The sequence below is a fragment of the Centruroides sculpturatus genome, unplaced genomic scaffold (assembly GCF_000671375.1).
Source record: "Centruroides sculpturatus isolate CEXI.00-Female unplaced genomic scaffold, Cexi_2.0 scaffold1994, whole genome shotgun sequence".
In the NCBI taxonomy this organism is placed as follows: domain Eukaryota; kingdom Metazoa; phylum Arthropoda; class Arachnida; order Scorpiones; family Buthidae; genus Centruroides; species Centruroides sculpturatus.
The window spans coordinates 4,019-20,138 of NW_019386267.1; the positions used below are offsets into that span (position 1 = coordinate 4,019).

The 16,120-nt window shown below is 29.6% G+C and overlaps 1 protein-coding gene across 10 annotated transcripts in view; it reads left to right on the top strand.

Annotated features, from left to right (window-relative positions):
* The first annotated feature begins 287 nt into the window (after positions 1-287).
* Positions 288-16,120, top strand: part of LOC111614335 (integumentary mucin A.1-like) — a 47,068-nt gene continuing 31,235 nt past the window's right edge. For 9 of the 10 annotated variants that reach the window (XM_023355700.1, XM_023355702.1, XM_023355706.1 and 6 more), the window contains exons 1-4: positions 288-554; positions 15,211-15,258; positions 15,430-15,477; positions 15,637-15,658. In XM_023355700.1, coding sequence (XP_023211468.1) covers positions 356-554; positions 15,211-15,258; positions 15,430-15,477; positions 15,637-15,658 — 317 coding nt within the window. In that variant the 5' untranslated portion in view covers positions 288-355. The remainder of the gene's footprint in view (positions 555-15,210; positions 15,259-15,429; positions 15,478-15,636; positions 15,659-16,120) is intronic. The other variant, XM_023355701.1, reaches the window with a different exon arrangement.

A 16,120-nucleotide genomic window follows, 5' to 3' on the forward strand; every position in this document is an offset into this window, starting at 1 on the left:
AACGAGTATAGTATAACCAAAATTTCATCTGAATTCGATAAAATTACAGGAGTTATAAAGAGTTCACACACAGGCATCTTTCATATTAGTAATTCTGTATTAATTTTAATACTAATTTAATAAACAAATTGAAACCCATATAAGGTACAGTACATTTAAATTGGACATTACACTATCATGTTATAAAATCATATTCTGTAAAAATTCAGATAATTGTTGTACAAATACGGTGAGATCATTCGGTACTTATATAAAACAGATTAGATATCGGTCGTAACATAGTCCAATACTTTTATGGCGATCACTTCGTCCGTTTAAATTATAATTTCTTCGAAATGTTTATTTTATAACCGAAATGATTGAAAATTTAATATTATATTATGTGTTTTGTTGTTGCTTAGCGTTTGTTCCGGATCGGCAAAGAGAGAATCATAAGCCTGAAGTAAGTCTGAATGCGATAGTATTTACAGGAAGTAATGAAAGAACATTGAAACCTGGAGATAATTTAAAAGAACGTTTTAAGAGAGACGGTGGATATTCCAGTGGAACACTAAGTACGTGTTTAGTATATTTATTATTATTTAGTGTAATAATTATGCAAATGTCTAACAAGAATAATATTAATTTGGTTAATTCTGAAATTAACTTAAATATATTTGTAAAATATATCTAAATGTTGAATATAAGCGTATAAGATAATATCCACGGACTATTGATTATCCTAAGATAAAAAATAAATGTTTTATTTATATTTCAAATTGAATTATTAAACTGAAATTAGTAATAGTAATAATTTATTATTAATAATTGCATATTTATTTAGTTATTTTACTATTATCTATTAATATAATATAACAAATAAATTTAATACATTACATGTATTAAATATTATTTTAATAAATTACTACACAGTATTATTTAAGAAATCAATTAATTTAGTTTATACTATACATAATATTTAACGTAATAATTTTTTCGATTCAACTTTGAATTACTATCAATCTTAATTTAAATATTACTGGATTTATAATTTAATATTAAAAGTTATAACAAAAGATATAAATTTATTTTAATATAATTTTAAATTTAAAACGTTAAATAGAATAAACAAAGCATATTGCTTTTCAATTAACTAAGTTTCGCTTAGATAAAGTGCTGAATTTTATGAGTGATAAAGGACAATTTAAGATAAATAACAAAGCATGAAAAAATAACTTTGTATGTCAAATACAATGTTAATAGATATAAATATTTTGACGTTTTACATTAAAAACAAATAATTTGTCTAAATTCAAACATTTTACGTCATTACTGTATTATGCCTTATCGTTTGTTACACAAATAAAATAAAATTATGTTTAATTTTACGTTTTAGGCACTATGTCTGTTAAGTGAGTAATATAAGTTTGCACCACTTTGGAGTATATTTTTCTATGTTAAGTATATCGCAAATTATTAAACATAAGTTTGAAATTTATTAAATTAAGTTTCCTAATAAAATGATAAAAGTTTTGAAACCATTCAATGAATTTGGAAATTATTTTAATTTAGAATATATAAAATACAAAAAAAGACTTAGCCTAATCAGATTNATGTGATTACAGAAGAAATAGGTCTGGTATATTTGTTTAATTGCAATTGTGAGCAAAAGAAAACATATATAGAAGAAACAAAAAGAAAATTGAAATTACGTTTAAAAGAACATATTCGAGTGATTAAAAATAATTATGCAAATTCAGTAGTAGCAGAGAATTGTAATATGAAAAAATGTGAAATAGAGTTGCGTAATGTAAGAATAAAGAAAAAAGAAAAGATTAATTTCAAAAGGCAATTATACAAACACATTTATATAGGAAGACAAAATGACAGAACAACAATATAGGAAGAGAAATCCACCAATCATGAAATAAAATCATCGACAGAAGGAATGATGGGTGGAGGTTTATAAGAAAAAGAATCTCGTAAAAAGATAATTGGCCCCCACCAGTGGGCGAGTGGTCTCCGTTGCCGCTCATAGTGGTGACCAGACCCTAAACACTGGGAAGTTCGGTCGTGGGTTCGCTCCGCGATCGGCAGGCTGGCTGCTTGGAGTTTTCCGGGTTTTCTCCTTGCCAATAACGACTGAATAGGAGGCCAGTTCCCCATAAAAGTCCTCCTAGAAGGCATTATTTCCCGCGCGCGCGTACTGGCCGTTCGGATACGGCCGGCAAATCGGTCGCCTAGCGATCATAACCTGTCTAGTTGGAGAGTAGAGCGTATATGAGCTAAAATCTCCATATTAACATCTGAGAAGAAGAAGGAGGAGAAAAAGATAATTGTTCAAGTGATAGTGGGAATGTGATATGTAAGTTGTAAATATGTTTAAAGTATCCTTTAATAATGTAATTTATGTTTATTGTCATTAAATACTAGGAAATATAATAGGATTTACTCTGTTTGTAATTTTGATTTTTGAAGTATTTAAAAATCAAAAATCTAAGTCGGTTAATGTCCAGATACGTGGACCGTCATGGCGGCACTTCCTGTTTCAGCCTCGAAACCAGACGGTTTGCAGACGACGTGTCACGTGACAACGCGAGCGAACGTCGGCGGCTGTCATGGCGCCTCATCGCTTATTCCAGCAAAAAAAAGGAAGCATTAGGGACGCACGTTCTAACCTAACCTAACCTATTCTAATAATATAATTGGTAATAATTATGCTAATTTATTAGAATAGGTTAGGTTAGGTTAGAACGTGCGTCGGTGCGTCACGTGACACCTCTGCAAACCGTCTGGTTTCGAGGCTGAAACAGGAAGTGCCGCCATGACGGTCCACGTATCTGGACATTAACCNGTGTGTAAAATTTTTTAACTTCAATTCAAATGATTTTTAAACAAAGTTTATGTATTAATAATTTCAAAATTAATAATTTAGCTTTAATTTTTTTTTTTAGAATTAGTAAGCCAAATGCAAATTCTTTTATTATGTTTTAGGCATTTATATATGAAAACAACTATTTTGAAGTAGTCATAACAAATTATTATTCAAATTCAAATTTTATTTGCATTAAGGCTAAGCCTTGTTACAGGGGGTTTTTTCCAATGATATATTATTATACATTTGTTAATTTTCCACTGTTTAATATACAACATATTCAAGATCATTAATAACATTACAATAATCGTTTAGTATTAAATTTTATCATTAGTTTCCTTTTTAAATATTTTACTTTAAGTAACATAATTAGTAAAAACAAATTTTTTAAGTTTTATTAATTTATTACATATTTTTTAGTTCATTTGCAATTTGATTAAAAAAACCATTAATTTTATACATTTGATTTAACGTAAGATTGTTTAATTTAGTTCTAAAGTCTTGATTTTGCTTCGAATATATTACTTCTATAATTTCATATTTTTGATGATATTTCTTTAGTCCTTCGCAGTCTCTTAGTATATGGTTCAAAGAATAGTCACTTGATTTACACCAATAACATCTGTCCTTAGTAAAATCAAAATAAGTATTATTGATAAACAATGAACATTTATTAAGTCTTAATTGAATTAATAATCTTTTTATATTCATATTGATATTAGCAGTTATGATGTTCGAAGTAGAAGGGATGTTTAAAATGTTGATGTACCATGGATGGTATACAGACTGATTATAATAAGTTTTGATTCCTTATTATTGATTGAGAAAATGCTGATTCCATCATTACAGAGTATCCATATTGCCAATTCGTTTCTGAACTATCAAATAATCTGTTTGATATACCAAAAGATTGTAATAATTTATTGAATTTATATTGCCATAGATTTTTATTATCAGTTAAAATTTTGATTTAGCATTATTTGATGTAAGAATCTTATATTATCTTCATTAGACTGTTGTAATCAATAATAGAATTTAATCAGTCTCTTTAAATAAAACGGAAATATAGTTGGAATCTGTTAGTTTCGGCACGAATTGCATAACCAGGAACTGTTCTTTCTATTTTATATATGTGAGGCCCTGGACAGGTCCGACACAAAAATTCTGGACAGGACCCTCATTAAAATTCGCGTTAAAATAATTGTCTTAGAGAAAAAATATATAGTAGTTAAAGATAGATTTTTATTTTATGAAAAGGCGACGCTAACTTTTAAACAATAGAAGAATGTAAGTCCGTCAACCATTTCCGGTTGGAGATCGGATTAAACTTCGATTTTGACCTCTCCCGCGCCCCCAAAAGGTTTCGAATTGTCATCAGGTGATGATGAGAGACCAATCGGAAAGGGGAATCTGAGAGAAAACGGATAAAACCCCGGAAATTCAAGGACGCGACGGCTTCCTCTCCCGAAAGTTCCAAGTGACGGATCTGTTGTGTGTGTGTGTCTCGCACCCATCTTCGTCTCCATCTCCCGACCTCGGATCGACATCTTTCAATCAACGGAAGTCGACCCATTCGTCCCGGAGTCGTCGAGACGTGATGGAATTGTTCATTCGCGAACAAGGGACACTCCTTCAAAATGAGACGGTCTTGGAAAGGAGAGGAAGACCCAGAGGCCGCAACCGCCACAGCACTTCCAAGATCGCGGAAATCTCGTGAGCTTCCTTCGTGTTTAATAAACGGTCGTGTTGTTTGTAAACGAAGCATCTATCTCTGACTCAACTGCTTCCACATGTCATCCATTGTTACCGCTCGGCAGTCCAGACGGCAAGGGAGACGATGACGATATATATCACATATTATCGTCAATCGAGTTTTTTTCTTCCCCCTCGGCCCCACATATAATTTTCGTAAGTAAATAACATACGAAAATTATATGTGGGGCAGAGGGGAATTTTTCTATGGTATGGACATGGAATTTTTCTAAATCGTATAATAAGTCTATTGCCCAAATAGGGCTTGCATAATATATTGAAAGGATAATCAAAAGGTTAAATAGTTTCATCTGTAGTTTTATATTTGTCATTTTTAAAGTTGTGCGTAGATAAATAATATTGTCTGTCAAAGTATTTATTTTTGTAATTAGATTTTTCAGGTGCTTTTGAAAATTACAATTCCAATTGTATGATATTCCTAAATATTTTATTTCATTTACCAAGGTGAGAGTTTATTTAAATAGTATGATTTTTCTTGTTTTAGAAGTTTAACATTATTTCTAAATATAATTATTATGGATTTTGAGATTTTGATCGTTAAAAACAGGGAATTCAGATAGTTGTTTATTATATTTAGTTTGTGCTGTAAAGCGATTTTTGTTGGTGCAAGTAATACAAGATCATATGCATATAATATATAGTGGTAAATTCTTCCAGAAATTTGAACACCTTCAGTGTCGAGTAGAAATAATTTATCGATATCATTTTAAATAAAAATTAAACAAATATGGCGATAGCGGTTCTCCCTGTAGTAATCCTCAGTTTATGTTTAATTCTGGGAATATCTGGTTACCGTGACTAATGTTGATTCTATAAATTGAAAATAATTTCGCAATTGAATCTGAGAATTTGTTTCCTGAGCCACATATTTTCAATTTATCAAAGTTGGGACATGAACTGAATCAAAAGCTTCTGATATATCGATGAAAGCTGAATATATTTTCCTGTGTTTTTTTAGTAAGTAAATTTGTATTATTGATAATAAGAAGAATAATGCCATTTTTGTTCCTTTTTGATTTTATAAATGCGAATTGAAATTTTGAGTTTAAGTTAAGTTCTTCAATCCATCGTTGGAATCGTAGTGCCAGTATAGAAGTAAAGCATTTTCGTAATGTTGGTAGTAATGCGATTTGTCTGTAATTTCCTGGATCTTTTCTGTCTCCTTTTTTATATATCATTATCAGTTTTACTGTATTCCAATTTTCCGGAAAGTTTGCTGAATTGTAGAATGAATTAAATAATTCAAGCAATGCTCGTTTTCCTGATGATGGTAATAATTTTAAGAATTTAACTGTAATTAGATCCATACCTGGTGCAGATTTTGTTTTCATTTTATTGATTGATGTTTCTAATTCGTCATAGGTAATTATCGGATCTAAAATTTCATTTCCCAGATTCAGCATCTCTATAATAGTTATATTAGTTATAGCAGTTATTCTTTCATAATAAAGTGACCAGGTTAAAAAGTCAATTTGCGATTGATTTTCAGTATCCTGTTTACGCAGTTTACGTACCGTTGACCAAAACCGAGTATTATCTTTCTTTAATAGTAGTTGATGTTCAAGATTTTTAAAACATTTTTTTTTCTTAGATTTTAACAAGTTATGATTATATTGTCTTAAGTTTCTTATAGTTTATAAGGTTTGTTTCGTTTGACATATTCCTAAACTGTTTTAAGGCTTTATTTTTCTTTATTTTACAGATATAACAGGTAAAGTCATACCAAGGCTTCTTAAACTTATTGGTTTTTATATTATTAATCTTTTTTATATTAATGAATTTTTTTATTAGATTTTTCAATTGATTATATATTTCTATTTCATTTCTTGGTAAAAATTTAGGTAAATTTTTGATTTTTTTCACTAATTTGCAATTGAAAATTCAGATAATCATATTTTATTATTTGATACGGTTGAAATTTTCTATTATTTAGTTGGATATTTGCCATTTCAAAGATAGTCATGACTGGAAAATGATCGGATAGGTCGCAATTTAAAACTTGAATTTTTACACATAAGTCAGACAGCAATTCAGAACATATCGTAAGGTCTATTACTGAACTTCCAATATTAGCAACACAAGTAAATTCAGATGGATAGTCATTTTTTATTCTTCCGTTTAAAATTATTAATTGCAGTTGTTGAGTATTTTTTATTAATTGAAGCCCCAATCTGTTTTGTTTATTATCTTTTGATTTTCGGTTAAAGTGGATTACATTATTTGGTCCTTTATAATCTGAATCCAATATCTGCGCAATTCTGGAATTAAAATCACCAAACAACCTAAGGAGAGATATTTTTCCATTTTTCGAGATTTTTGAATATTTCATTTAGTAAGTCTATCTGGTCAGGCGGAACGTAAACTAACACTATAATAATTAACTTTTTGTATAAATGTTTTATATCAGTATTATCTATTTGTAATAAGATTAGAATATAATTGGTTGCTTTTTGTATAAATTTTACGGAACCAATGTTTTTTCTTAATATTAGACAAAGTCTCCATGCGGTTTCTGTGCGTCAGAAGATATAATTGTATATTCCATTCTATTTTTTATAATTTCATTAACTGGTGTGACTAGCCAGGTTTCAGTTATACCTAAGATATCAGTGTTATATAGTAATTGAGAAAATTCTTGAGTTTTTATTTTGTGGATTAAGCCTTGGCAGTTCCAGTTCGTGATATTTAAGTTAAGATTGTGAAAATGATCACGATATTAAAATTTCATTCTAAATTAATTATGTTATTGGGTTTTCTGTACAGAATACAACAAAAAATCATCAGCGTATACCAGTTGATCCTGAACATAACTATATGTAATTTTTGACGATTAATTAACAGATAGTCATCACGCAGTTTTAGTTGTAACCCTTGTTTCTTAAAATCTGTATAATATTTAAAAGTTTTTTCCTTCTTTTGCGAGAATCTTTATTTAAATCAGCTGACATATTAATTTCTTGCCAATTTCCCAATGTTTTGTTATATTTCAATTTATTAAAGGCTGCAAGGATTCTATTTCTTAATTGGTTTGATTTTAATACTATGCACTTAATTTGAATATTTGAACTAGGTATTGAATATATATTTTCTATACCTTCTGATTCGCTGCAAACTATTTTTAAAGTATTAGAAAAAAATGTTGCTAATTCATTTTTAGTAATATTTTTAAGCTGATTTGTATAATCATAAATTATAATTTTATTATTATTTATTGTGTTAGTCATAGTCAGTTTATATTGAGTTACTTCATTTTACAGTCTTAGTTTAGTAAATTCATTTTCTACTTTATCATTTCTTATCTTTATTTGTTGAATTTGATCTTTAAATTCTTTAATTTCATTTTGAATTATATTAATTTCTTGTCTTATAAGTGAAAATTGACTCACCAACTTATCATTACTGTTAGTTATCAGTTCGACTATCTTATTCCATAATTCTGCTGTTGAAATATCTATTTGTTCCGCAGGTAATTGTTGTTGTGAGGAAGTTAAATTAATTAGCTCACCTGTTTGATATGATGATTCGGCTCTTCTAGGTTCAGTATATTCAGTGATAAGGTTTGAATCTGGTTCTATTGGTTTGATACTATTAGTCAACAATTTCTGACGAGTAGGTGGTCTTCCTCTCTTTGTTGGAGTTTTCTGTAAGGGACCGGGATTTTGTTCTATTCCAGCAATCAATAACAATAAAATAAGAAGCTTAATATTATTCCTTTTAGTCGAAAACAATTCAAAATTTTTCATTTCTTGAAAAATTAGACAAAGTATGGAAGTGGAGAAAAATTCACGCCAACAGCTTTGACGATCAGAGCGCCGCCCATATGATTTGATATAATTTATATCAGGGGTGTCCAACCCGCGGCCCAATAAACGTGTAAAAACCGACAAACTTTTAAATTTAATTTATTTATTTCAATGGCATAAACTAAAAAAAAGGTTTTACAAAGCCGTAAACCTTTATATATATTTTATTTTTGAGTGGAAAGAAAATATTTTCAAATACTTGGAAATGTGTGAATGAGGAACGAATACTAAATAAAGCTAAAGTTGAGAAGAATTATAGACCCAAATTCGGGAAAAGGAGAGGAAGGCCAAAAGATAAAAAGTAGTGAAAAAGGTTAAATAGACTTTCTGTTATGCAAATATGGATCCATAATCTTCCAATCTTTTGTCCTTTCTTTCCTTTCCCCGAATTTGGGTCTATTATCCTTTGAGACCCAACTCCAGCTTTGTTTAGTATTCCTTCCAGCGTTGCATNTAAACTAAAAAAAAGGTTTTACAAAGCCGTAAACCTTTATATATATTTTATTTTTGAGTGGAAAGAAAATATTTTCAAATACTTGGAAATGTGTGAATGAGGAACGAATACTAAATAAAGCTAAAGTTGAGAAGAATTATAGACCCAAATTCGGGAAAAGGAGAGGAAGGCCAAAAGATAAAAAGTAGTGAAAAAGGTTAAATAGACTTTCTGTTATGCAAATATGGATCCATAATCTTCCAATCTTTTGTCCTTTCTTTCCTTTCCCCGAATTTGGGTCTATTATCCTTTGAGACCCAACTCCAGCTTTGTTTAGTATTCCTTCCAGCGTTGCATGATTTGGCTACTTTGCAAAAAAGTTGTCTGCCCTTTTTTAATTTAGCGTAAAAAACATCATGTCGCTCATTGGCTACTTTTTGGGCTACAAATTATTTATAAATATATTAGTCGAATAAAAATTCACTTTAAAATGGTGTTTTTTCACTTTTTATTAATTAGAGACCCAAATAAAAAAATATTTGTTTTTCAAATAAATTTTTGTTTGTCTTCTTTAAGATAAATGAATTTATCTATTTCTAATTTTGGTCCACAAATGTACATAATATACTTCTGGCCCAAAACTCCATGACATATTCTTATGTGGCCCAGAGAAACAAAAAGGTTGGACACCCCTAATTTATATTATCTTTAAAAAACATTACGTGTTTGTTCAAAAATGCATAATTTTTTAAATGTTTTTTGAAACAAACTTTGTATATCATCAGTATTAATATTACAATTTGCTCTATTACGACGTAAATACCATGGTGACGTCTTAATACGTAATCTGACAGCTGCTTCATTCTCCATTTTTTGATTAATTTTTTAGTTTTTCTCTGTAACATTTAGGTTAATTTTCAAGTAAAAATATAGGTGCTGTAAGTTTTTTGTATTTTTCTTCATGTAGTAATCTTGATACTCTATTTTTTTGAAAAAAAAACAATGCTTTAAAAAATTAATTTTACTCATATAAAATGTTCATTTAAAAGATATAAATGGAAACTGGAAATGCAGTAAAACCTCGTGATTTCGATTTTGAATACAGTAGAACTCCTGTAACACGGGTTCGTATAATACGGATTCGTATAAAAACGGCAAAAAATTGCTATCGTATTCGTATAAACACTCAAAAAGAAACTCGTATAATACTGTAAAACGTCATCGCCGACTCGTGTCGCGACAGGATTGGTCGAATCTAGACCAATAGCGGATATTGCACAAACTGTTGAGTTTAAACGAGCAGCGGACCTGCTAAACACCATTTATTATTTAACGGCCATAAAAATTATATTTAGGGGAAGGTGGGGCAGGATGAGGATGTTACAGTTTGAAAAGCCATAAAATGGCAACCACTTTAATGAGAACAATAATTTGTTTATTCTCAGCAACTACAACTTTCGGTAATATACAATACAAAATGTAATTTTCGAAAAACGTTTTTAAAAACAAAAAAATTTAATATTTTAAAATTATATGTAAATGCACCATCTTGCCCCACCCGTGGGGTAAGATGGGAATATTATTTTTATATTCAAGGAAAACAAATTAAAATGGTTAAACTGTCGTTTTCTTCAATATTGAGACAAGAACAGTGTGCCCATTTATCACAACGGCTATATTTATTATTATTTTCCGAATAAATAAATATAAAAGTTTAAACTTACTCGTATTTACTTCACTAGACAGTATTGTCATTTCGCGCATGCTCAGTTTCTGTATTTTGTAAGCAGACTATATTTTTTTCGTGGAAAAAATTTTTATTTCGATTTGTTATCTTACATTTTATTTCTTGTTAAGATAGTATTTAAATTTAAAAAATGTTTTCACAAATAAAATAAAACGTAAAATTTAAATAATGAAGTACAGTAATACAGTATGTACTGTATAAATTTATTACAGTTACATATGATTTAAAAGTGGATAATTTCATTTTCTATAAATAGATCATTTTTAAACTTATTACAGTAGAACCTCGATTATCCGGACTAATTGGAAATGAAGGTAGTCCAGATAACAAAAAATTCGGATAATCGAAACAAATACTTTAATTTGTCTTGTAATGATAATACAACACGTTTTCTTTTCGATGGCATATCGATAACATTAAAAGTAAATACTGTATTTAAATCGTGATCAAATTTTCAAGAAACAAACGTTCGTATTGAATTTGTACTACTACTGACCAACGCTAATAGACTACCTATTGTTTAAAAGGCCCTCTGGTGGCGCAAGGAGACGGATTTTATAAAATAAAAAGCAGTTGAAACTGCATTTTTATGAATAAAAATTTGACAAACTATTTATCGTTTTATGACGAGTAAAATTTTTTCGTCGTGTTCGCGGCTTTTAAGTAATGCATAAACCTTCGAAACGCGAGGCCCTTCGGACCGCGAGGCATAGGCGGTGGCCCACGTCGTCCATGCCTTACGCCGCCCTTGGTCATAGAAATGATGTAATTTGAATATAAATTATTTACAAATACATACATCAAGTTATATTTTTATTACTACGTAAAACATATTTAAGAGTTTACGACCACTGTGCTGGGTGAGACGTTGTTAAAACAAAAAAAGTTATGCATTCCGTCACGTACATAAACAGTGTCGTAATTCGCCAAGTGCAAATCAAAAAATTCGTAAAATTTTTGTTTATTTTGAACAATCCGCATAATCGAAAATCCGGATAATGGAGGTTCTACTGTATTTTATATATTCGAAAAAATGATATAGAATTTTCAATGACAACAAATTTAAAACTACTTCGCTGCACTATATTGCAGTGCCTCTAACCAGCAGTAGAATTCATGGTCAACCTTGTGCAAGATGGGGTACCCCGTCTTGCCTCCACTATCTCGCCTCAACGTGCACTCTTCATACTGACTTCAAACACGGGTCGACTTTATTTAAAAACTAAACAATTTCAGACTTAAAGGTTACTTCGAATACCATAATAACTTCATCTAAAAGGTAACTTAAAGGTTTGCAATGATGCTTACTTTGTAGAAACTTTGTAGCGTACGTAAAATTAAACGAAGTATTGCTGAAACATAGAAAACTGTCTTACTTCCAAACAAAGAAACCAATTCGACGTACTCTTGTTCTGTGATCCCTTTGAGGTTGACATTTAGTTCCACAAATAACAGCTAGATGAAAGCACGTTAACCACGAATACACAAACGTCCCCGTCTTACCCCATGGCCCCATCTTGCACGACCTTCCCCTATATTAATGATGTTTCCATAGTTCAGCGAATTTTTCCCAGAAAAATAACTTATCAAAAAACACACGCCCGCCGTTCGATCCACTGCTCCGCGACGAAAAAAAGCTTAACCAATGGCGTCGACGAACGGTGAACACTCGGTAAATAATCCTACAATATTTTGTTTATATCATAGTTTATATGGATTATTCAAAAAAAATTATACGTGTTTTAGAAATATTAACCTTCTGTTAGTCGCATGGGTCTGACAGACCCGACGCGATTTTTAGTCAAAATTTTTTACTATTAAATATTTTTTGAAAAATTTGAAAAAATTAATATTCTTCAAACTTTTTAATTAGATTAACATGCTGTTAAAATTTTTTGCATAGCAACGCTCATTTTTTAGAAAAAAAATGCTTTACGAGTCGCATGGGTATGACAGACCCATGCGACTCACGGAGGGGGTAAAAAAACGTCAATTAATTTGTCGCCGTTGCCGATAGCGAGTGTCGCAATAACTTTATCGCGCTGAAGTTGTCGCGCGGTGTCTATTATACTTTATAATATCGTTATTTATTTATATATTTATATTTTTGTTTTTTTTTTTTTTAATATTGTTTTCAAAATTAATGTCTAATTAACTTTTAATCATTTTAATTATTATTCTATTTTTATCATATAATTTTTATATATTACTTATGATGATTCTTCGTATATTAGACGATGCAAGTTGGCATTTTTTTACATTTACTAACCAATGGGAAACTTGTGAAAACAGTCTAGCTATAAATTGCCGGGAAATATCTCCCCCCTTTCGGCAATGATCTTGGAAATCAAATGTAAACAATCGCTATAAATTCGCTTGTTTTATTCGCGTTTTGAGCTATAAATTGTTAATTAAATATTGTTTCACAATGTATATACGAGTAAGCATGTTCTCAAAACTGTCTAGCAATAAATATTCCCGGGAAACTCCAACTCTCTATAGTAAGTCTATGGAAGATGTTATTGCTGTTAATTGGCTTTAAAATTTTTGTTTCTACGCCTATTACACTGTAATTGGTAATTTATATTATGACTGATTTAAGTTCAACGAATGAGAGGTTTCTTCAGAACCATCTGGTCTGGATTTTCCCGCGAAGAACCAATCAACGTGATTAAAGTCAGAATGTAAGCAAACCTTACAAATAGCTATCTTCTTCATTTTAGAGCCGTAATTCTGGTAATTTTACTCCTGAATGTTCCTGACAAAACAAACATTTGTTTAAATAACGTCAATTAAAATGAAAAGTAGCGAAATTAGAGCTGAAAACGATGAAAATGGCGATTAACTAACTTTTATTTACATTCTGACATTGATTTAAGTGAAAGGCTAATTCTTATCGCAGTCAATTTCCCACAAGACAATTCTGAGAAGATGCTTACTCGATCAAACGAAATAAAAGAACTACATGTTAGCTAATTAGCCCCTAAACATTATGAGAGCTAATTAGATATAAAGTGAAAAATTACAACTATGCGACAATCATATCGCATAGCTATCATTATTGTAAAATCAAATAATCTAAATTAATCTGATAAAAATACTTTAAATTGTTATCTGCAATTATTATCTATTTATTTTCCATCGCTAAACAACAAAACAAAACTAAAACAAGAACGTAAACTACATTTTAAGTAATTATAAATGAAATCGCTGCGTTTAATCGCGTTACGACTTTGTTGTCGCGCAATACGCAACGCGCGACAGAAAAAAACAAAAATAAATTATGACAATACAAATTGTGAAAATTACAAAATTTTTGATAATTGCATTTTTATAACATTCAGGTATTGACATGGATGTATTTTTTAAGTATTATTTTGTAAAAATTTTATATTATGAAGAAAACAAATTTCAGAATTGAGAGCATGTCGTAAATTGCCGAATTTTTGATGGTCCACCCATTATTTTTTCGATCGCTTCTTTTCATGCACAGAAAACATTTATAACTAAACTATAAGCAAATAATTTTGATGGATTCTATAATATTTTGAACGATGTCAATTTTTGAAAATAGGTGATCGAGTTAAGCCTAACACACGACTATATCAGATAAAAAATTAAAAATAAAATTTATGTCTAAAAATCATACGAAACTATCTATTAAATCATAAAGACAACATTCTTATGAGTAAAATGAAGTAAAATCTTTGTCAATTAGTCGATTTACAACTCAGAAAAGAAGTGTTGAAAATAGAGTCATAAAACAATTAACGTTTATTGACTTTCGCGGTAGGGGGTAACGCGGGGTCGGTTGACAAATTTTCTCGCAGTAGTGCAAAAGTTCTACTCACTTCGCTTGAAAGTGTCATATTTCTTCCCCACTTACAAACAAACCCGATGGCAATCGGTGAAACAGGAGATAAATTACAGCGAGTTGAAATTTGATATGTTTATTTTTTTGCGTTTTTCGTATCGAATTACATAAAAATAAATATTAATAAATTCATTTTGTCAATACGCAAGTAATTTATATCACTAGATAGAAAACAAAGCGCAGAATCCAACTAAGAAACTGTAGTTTCTTTACGCGATAGATAAAATTGAATTATTTCATATTAAAAACACTGGGTCTGTAAGACCCATGCGACTCAAGTAAGGGCCCCATTCCTAGCGACTTACGGAGGGTTAAGTAAAATTAGTCTAGAATAGATTAATTTTATGAAAGAAACCATTTCAAACAGCCATAGTCCCTAAACTGCACAGGTGACAAGTTGTAATTAGGTCATATATATAAAAGACTCGTACAACATATAATTCATAAAACACAAAACGTATCTACCGTAATATAGGGGTACTGCTGTAATTCAAAGTATCTCGCACTTTGATCTCAAGTTTAGTCTTCGAAAAAGTTAATAAAATTTTGCATATATTTTTGTTCGGATAATCCGAAATACGTCTACATTAAAATACATCTAATTGTAATTTACATCATACATACAAATTAAAATAATTATTGCTGACCTCGAAAATTACTTCAAGTACATATTAAGTATAAATAAACTTTTTAATACCGTAACAAATTATGTTTTTATTTTTATAGCTGATAAACTTCCAAAAGAACCGACAACGAATACGACAGTGTCGATAAGTAAGTTCTGTATATGTCATTATTTGTAAATTTTTTAGATATTTGTCATTGTAATTTACATCATACATATCAATTAAAATAATTCTTGCTAACCTCGTATATTACTTCAAGGACATATTAAGTATTAGTAAACTTTTTCTTACCAAAAATATTATGTTTCGATTTTTATAGCTGCTGAACCTACAGAAAAACCGACAACAAATACGAAAGTGTCGATAAGTAAGTTCTTTTTTCTTCATTTTATGTGAATTTTTTAAAAATCTATCATTGTTATTTACATCATACATATCAATTGAAATAATTATTGCTAATATCGGATATTACTTCAAGTACATATTAAGTTTAATACTGTGAAAAATAATATTTCGATATTTATAGCTGATGAACCTACAGAAGAACCAACAACAAATACGACAGTGTCAATAAGTAAGTTCTATATTTTTATTATATGGTAATTTTTTAAAAATTAGTCATTGTAATTTACATCATACATATCAATTAAAATAATATTTTTAAATTCGGATATTACTTCAAATACATATTAAGTTTGATACCGTAAAAAATTATGTTTCAATTTATATAGCTGATGAGCCTACAGAAATACCGACAACAAATACGACAGTCTCGATATGTAAGTACTGTATTCTTCATTTTATATAAATTTTTAAAAAATTGTCATTGTAATTTATCTCATACATATTAATTGGAATAATTATTGCTAATATCGGATATAATCTCAAATGCATATTAAGTTTCATACCGTATAAAATAATGTTTCCATTTTTATAGCTGATGAACCTACAAATAAATCGACAACAAATACGACATTGTCGATAAGTAAGTTTTATATTCTTCATTATAT